Source organism: Cibotium barometz, chromosome 42, assembly GCF_041138505.1.
Source record: "Cibotium barometz isolate CiBa-2024 chromosome 42, ASM4113850v1, whole genome shotgun sequence".
Classification (NCBI taxonomy): Eukaryota; Viridiplantae; Streptophyta; class Polypodiopsida; order Cyatheales; family Cibotiaceae; genus Cibotium; species Cibotium barometz.
In genome coordinates this window covers 3562882-3570007 of record NC_141087.1, presented here as the reverse complement: position 1 = coordinate 3570007, position 7126 = coordinate 3562882, and the positions used below count along the sequence as shown (strand labels likewise).

Here is a 7126-nt window from a genome sequence, read left to right as displayed (position 1 = left end):
CAAAGAGTTAGTGGTACATCCCTTGGGAGTCCGTTGTTCCAAACAGTCTCCCTTTGTCACATCGGTCTCATGCCCAAACGATTTTCAATCAGAGCTAGAAATGTATACATGGGTTGAGATGCCCACAGAGTGACACATGGGTGATTGCTGTCGCAAGGGCAAAATAGCGAGAGTAATATGCGGGATGGCATATTTTTATTTTTTTATATTTAAAAAAGTATTTTTTTCCATTTTTGAGATATTTATCCTGTGAAGGAATGGGGATATGGCGTTATTCCTTTAAAAAAACATTTATTTTAGCTGCTTGAGCCGAGCTTCCTTAAGACGCTTTGGTCGAAAAAAAATAACCCCCTTCCGGTGGAAGACTATTGTACGCGACGCATCAGAGAGAGAGAGAGAGAGAGAGAGAGAGAGAGAGAGAAGGGAGGTCCTTCCGAACAACAGCAGAAGCAACCATCGTCTATCAATATGGACGACCATCGCGACGAGAACCTGTTCGATGATGATGATGACGATCAGGAGAACGAATCGGCCCTGGTACACTACCCTCTCTTTTTGTCACCTTGGAAAACCAATGATCATCATATGCTAATCATAAGTTGAGCACAATTACAAGTGTGGGCCTCTTGCTGGATAGTCGAATGTACTGGTCTCAATGCTGCTGCTTCCACACTAGAACTCATCATGTGATTGTGCAATTGTGATTTGATTTTGTTTCTGATCTTCATTGTCTGCATATTTATTCAATCTAGTACTTTCTTTTTCGAAGGTATAAATATGCTGAATTGGGTCATTGTGCAGGATGCTGATGTTGGCAGGGAGCTTCTCGTTTACATGATTGATGCCAGCCCAGACATGTTCTCACCATTTCGAAATGAGGTGCCAAGTTTTTGCCTTGAAAACTTACTGGGATTTTTATTGAAGGTATCATGCTATTTGCTTGCTTACGAATGATTTTCATGCTGCCAAATTCAGTAATAGGTTCTCTTTGAAGTAGCTTTATTTGTTGGATATCTAGCTGGAATGTAGGCCTATTTGGGATGGCGCTTAGTGATAATGACGTTGCCATCTCTACAGATAGCCCATGCCCACCCTACGTGCCTCATGAACTCTCACCATCGCCTCACGCCATTGTGCCACTTGTGTTGGGGTGAGATCATCTCCCATGTACACTTGTGTACCCTTGAGGGCAGCCCGTCTGTCTAAGAAAGCCTGTCTGTTGGTGGTAGAAGGGAATCTGATGATCTCGTGTCATATCCTTCTCTGCCCTCCATGTATCTGTAAAGGGGGGGCACTGCTATCATCTGGCAAAGCGTCATGCCATCAGCCTTGGGGGAAGCCCCAGCACTTGCACATGGAGGGCCTTATCCTTCATGCGTTTCTCCTCCTCGAGAGCCTCATGTATGATGCTTCGTGGGGGTTTGTGCTTCTTCACCACCTCCACCCAATCTTTCCTGGTGGTTTACAGTTCTTCCCGCAACTTATCACTCGGTCCGTCCTGATCCTGAACATTCACTTCCCCTTTCTCCATATAATTGTCCTTGACAGTAGCCTTTCATTTCTGCCGAGTTCCCCTATCACCTGGGCACCCTCTGGCATTGCTTGTTGCATTTGGGTCTCTTTCAGCATCCGAATCTCCTATTCCTAGTGGTTCACCTTTGACTCCAATTCTTCAATCTTGTTATTCTTGCTCTGTACCTCCTTGCAAAGGCCGTCCAACCGTTTTTCATGTTGGTTAAGGACCCTGTCCAACACCTTCTTCAGCTTGACCAACACCTTCTTGGTGTTGTCCTCCACAGTCTTGATGTATGCCTCCAGGTCCTATAGGTTCATCCTGGCTATTTCCCCCTAGTTGCTGCTTTGGGGGCCCGAGCAGGGTGGGTGGGATATGAGACGCAGGAGGGGCGACAGCAGCACAGCTCTATGCGCAGGGAACAGAGGGTGAACTGCAACAGCATCAGTAGTAGCAGCGCAAGCAGCAAGGCATGCTCATAGCAAGGGACAGTGGACAGTAATGGGCAACAGGCACGCGTGGCAGCAAAGATGAGCAGGCATGCGCAGCAGCAAGGGGCGCTGATAGCGAAGGCAGCAACAGGCAACGATGGGCAACAAGCGCTTACGCCAGCAGCACGAAGCGCGAGCAGAGCAAGATGCGAGAGAGAAGGTAAAAGAAAAATGAAGGTTTGACTTTCTCGGCAAAACCTCTTAATAGCAATCAAACCACATGAAGGAACAGAAACCCCAATCCATAACCTACACAACATTGTGCATTGAGAGAAGCACCTTAACATAACTTCTTCCAAGTCCGTGGCGCCATCTATGAATGAAATTTATGTTACACAAGGTCGACGGGGGGGTCTTTGAGATCGAACACCTAAGGTTAGCATTATGGAACTCCAATGGCACCCTATGGTCGAATCCAGGAGGTTTGAGCAAGATCAGGAATGTCATTTTCTATACAGAGACTCATGAGAGCCTTGAGAGGGGTTAGCCGGATATGAGTGGGAGTTAGCTTTTCGAGGCGAGACCCGCACATCAGGAGTACGTGGCTCAAGAGGGGTAGCTGTCCTTTTTAGACCCCATCTCCTACAGATTCTTAGCATCATTTGGAAGGACGATGATGCATGGTATATTTGGGTGCATCTACAGGTTAGCAGAGACATAGTCATCCACATTGTTGTGTGTTTTTTTGCATCGAGCCGCTCCCCTTATGCCGCATACATGGTCAGTCACCATACTTACCATTATATGGAGTCTTGAGATATTATTATGTTCTCACAGTTGGGGAAAGTCGTCCTGCTTGGGGACTTCAACGTTAGGACGGGGAGTCAGCAGGTACCACTTGTCACGTGCACGCCCATACCACGGCTAATCTTCAGCATGAACATGTTGGAATGAATAGCGGAAAATAAGAGAAGTGCTGTGGAGAACAAAACACAGAAGTGTAGAGAGAGAGATGTATAAACTCTGCAATACACACGAAGATCCGATACAACTTGGAGTGGGGGACCAAGGGTGGTATTTATAGCACCCTCAAGTGCTGGTCGGCCAGCCTAAAAGCAGCCGACAGCCTACATGTCATGTCCACGACTGAAGAAAGCCAATCGGCTAGCACATAAACAGTCGGCTAGCAAAAAACATGGAGTCGGCCAGATCAGGAGGAGTTGGCCAGCACAGGACAGCCCCATGACCCTGACACTAGAGGGGGAATGACGGGTGGAGTCAGACTCCAAGGTTGGAGTGACTCAGATTGGGGAGGAGATCTAGATACGAAGAGATCTACATCAAGCTACGGATTTACCCTTGGCTCAAGAACTATTTCATGGAGCAGCAAGAGGCAGACAACTATTGGCTTGTTGTCTACAGAGGCAGAGTATCGGGCTACTTGTGATGCTGCTTGCGAGGTTGTGTGACTGCAGAGGTTGCTTGGCAAGATTGGGTTTCCACATAAGGAACCCACGGTCATCTAGTGCGATAACCAGAGCTGTATAGCTATTGCTCAGAGCCCAATCTTCCATGCCCGGACCAAGCACATAGAGATACAATATCACTTTGTTCGTGAGAAGATTTTGGCTAGTGACATCTTGCTTGTTTATTGTTCGACGGAGGACAATGCGGCGGACCTCTTCACGAAGTCTACCTTAGGCTATGCTCAGGCAGCACTCTAGCTCACTGGGGTTAGTTCCACATCCATGAGCTGAGAGGGGGTGTTAGCAATCATCTCCTGGCTGGACAATGAGGGCCATTGTTGTGGGTGCGCCCGCCGAGAGCTTTTCTCATTTTTCTCCATTTTTCCATGTTTTTCCCTTTTTTTTAATTAGAAGAGTCCAAGATATACCGCAAGATCCGCAATCTTGCGTCCCAATGAGGCATCTGCATGAATGAGCTCAACAACCCCATAGAAAAGCTCAAGTCCAATCTGGTGTTTAGCAACCAAATCAATGAACCAAACCACTTCCAATACAAGGAGGCATCAACTTGTTCACAAGGATCATCAACTGTAACTTTGTTATGCCAAGTCATGGGAACCTGCTGAAGACCATACAAGGCCTTCTGAAACCTGTAAACCACTCCCTCTGGAACCCGGAACCTCAAAGCCTGGAGGCTACTCAACAGACACCTCCTCCTGCAAGTCACCATCTACCACTTGTGTGGCTTTCCTACAAGTCCCTTGGGAAAGAGCTTTCTCAATTGCAGTAGGCTCTTTGTCCCGAATGATATGAGACATCAAAGCATAGTTCACCTGTAAAGGTTCCTCTGATTGATGAACGCAAGAACTGGAATGTCCCTGCCTATTGCTGCCAACATCTGGCAAGCCGTCCACCATCTAGTCCTGGAAAGCCTACCACAGCGTATCCACATTCAAGTGGTCATGACGAAATTGCTACAAATGACCTAACTGAGAACCTATAAGAGAGAGTGCTAAGAGTTTGTAGATCCCATTCTCCACTCCGCCTTCCCATATAATCTGGCCTGTTACTTCGTCCTGTGGAGCAACAATGTCATGTGCATGCTTGCCCATGTACATTCTCAGGGCTAATCCAGAAGGGGCAGCCAAGAAAAATAGATTAGAGCTAGGACTTGGAGCACAAGGTGCAGGCTAGTGTGGACTTGGAGCAAGGCTAGAGGAAGGTCTGTCGGCTGTACCAGAATTAAGCAAGAAGCTGTCGGCTGCTTATAGGAGTGGTCGACTGAACTGGAGAGCAAGGCAGCTGCAGGCGTTACAGTTTATAGGGATTTGTGACCAGTCGGTTGGCCGACTGCTGGTCGGCCAGCACTCCAATGTTCCAAGAGGGCTATAAAAGGCCACGTGTGTTGTTCATTGGATTTATTCAACTCCATAAGAGTTGGGTCCTTAAGTCTAGGACAGATTTTGGGTGTATACCACCTTTTGTATGAAGGCAGCGTAGGGCTGCAGAATCAGGTACCTTTTTGTACCATCAAAAATATATTGAATTTCCAGCCATCTCTCTCTCTCTCTCTCTCTCTCTCTCTACTCTCCCTTCTGTCTGCGTTTTTGCATTAGCATGTTCTAAGTGGTGTTTAGGGTTGAAAGAAGACCCCCAGAGCTTTCGTGTGTTACATTGGTATCAGAGCATCAGGCTCAGCAAAGCTAAACACTGATTCAGTCCCATATGATGGTGTATAGGTCCAAGGTACAGGAAAGTACACGGATATGAAGCCCAAGGCAAGGAACACAGAATCGGGAAGAGCTCCCAGGAGGTTTGTTAGTGGTGTTCCACAAAGCTTGAGGGGATGGCAGTCCTGTGAGCCGGATAGGTTTTCGGGCAATGGTCCCAAGGGAGGATTATCCTCCAAGGGGTGATGTGAGAGTGCCAGACTCATTTCTCAGGAATGAAGACCAAGACAGTGTTCGGAGTCAGGGCAAGAATGGATTGGGGACTAGATGGAACAGATGCATAGATCTTATTCAGAGACAGAGTGGTTCAGGAGACCAGGCCGGGCTTTCAGAGAAAAGGATTGCCAGAGATGGATGGATGACAGAGGGACTCCCGGAACAGAATGGGATGATGACAGTCATCCAAGAAAAAAAGTTGGAATCCTGTCATCAAGTTTAGCAGAGGGGGATGTCATGTGCATGCTTGTCCATGTACATTCTCAGGGCTAATCCAGAAGTGGCAGCCAAGAAAAACAGATTAGAGCTAGGACTTGGAGCACAAGGTGCAGGCCAGTGTGGACTTGGAGCAAGGCTGGAGGGCATGAAGAGGAAGGCCTGTCGGCTGTACCAGAATTAAGCAAGAAGTTGTCGGCTGCTTACAGGAGTGGTCGACTGAACTGGAGAGCAAGGCGGCTGCAGGCGTTACAGTTTATAGGGATTTGTGACGAGTGTGGCTGGCCGACTGTTGGTCGGCCAGCACTCCAATTTTCCAAGAGGGCTATAAAAGGCCACGTGTGCTGTGCATTGGATTTATTCAACTCCATAAGAGTTGGGTCCTTAGGGTCCTTAGTCTAGGATAGATTTTGGGTGTATACCATCTTTTGTATGAAGGCAGCCTAGGGCTGTAGAATTAGGTACCTTTTTGTACCATCAGAAATATACTGAATTTCCAGCCATATCTCTCTCTCTACTCTCCCTTCTGTCTGCGTTTTTGCATCAACATGTGCTAAGTGGTGTTTAGGGCTGAAAGAAGACTCTCAGAGCTTCCGCGTGTTACAAACAAAATGCTCATCAAAGTCCACCCGTACGGCAATCTTTCAAACCTCATGCACTGACAACAGATGAAAACCAAGGGATGGGACATAAAGAACCTGGGAGGAATGCTTCCCCCCTCTGCCATCGGGAACGATCTCTAATCTACCCTCACTGTGAATAGGGATAGTGAACTTGTCACCAATCAGGATGTGACCTGCGTGCCTTCTAAGATCCTATAATAACTCTCGGGAAGGAGTCATGTTCTTGGAAGCACCACTATCTAGAATCCAGTCCCGAGTGTCCCTAGTGGTGAGTCCAACCGCCTCCCTGCTCGAAGAAGATGAAGCATCTGTGTCCATAATCTCCAAATGCACAAAAGCTGGAGTCTTCATGGTTACTGTTGAAGAATCTGCACTCTTCTCGGTGCTCTGTTAGGACATTTCCTCCAATCGCCACAATTGTTACAGGTCCTCTCTGTCTTCAAGGCGTCATGATCCAAGTCAGGCTCCTGCTCAGAAGACTTCTCCTGTGAAGACTTCCCCTTTGCCCTTACTGCGGTCTTTCGACTGTTGGTCAGTCAGGCCTCAGAACCTCCGCCCTGTGGAGGGTTTGTAAAATGCTCTTCTTGGTCCAAGACCATAGGCACAAGCTCCTCCCATGTGATGGTGTTGAGCCTCCCACTAGCGATCAAAGAAGAGTAAAAAGCTGAATATTGAGAGATCAGATGAGACAGCAAAGTGATGACCATGTCCTCTGAAGATATCTCCTTCCCAGCCTGAAGAACCTCCTGCTGAAGAGTCTACAACTTGTTGATGTGCCCCGCATCGTCGAAGACTTTGTAGGATTCATCACCCGCATCTGGACTTCAAGGAAATCCGCTTCATGGGTGATACCTTGTTATACAGAGAAGTCAAATGCTGCCAAAGCCCTCTGGCCAACGTCATATGTTTGACATGATTAATCACCTGTGGT

At 47.6% G+C, this 7126-nt stretch overlaps 1 protein-coding gene across 2 annotated transcripts in view; it reads left to right on the top strand.

Annotated features, from left to right (window-relative positions):
- The first annotated feature begins 329 nt into the window (after positions 1–329).
- The window catches only part of KU70 (ATP-dependent DNA helicase 2 subunit Ku70-like protein), a 77734-nt gene continuing 70937 nt past the window's right edge, over positions 330–7126 (top strand). The window contains exons 1-2 of one of the 2 annotated variants that reach the window (XM_086780614.1): positions 330–537; positions 802–879. In XM_086780614.1, the coding sequence (XP_086636740.1) occupies positions 469–537; positions 802–879 (147 nt within the window). In that variant the 5' untranslated portion in view covers positions 330–468. Of the gene's footprint in view, positions 538–801; positions 925–7126 lie in introns of both variants that reach the window. The other variant, XM_086780613.1, reaches the window with a different exon arrangement.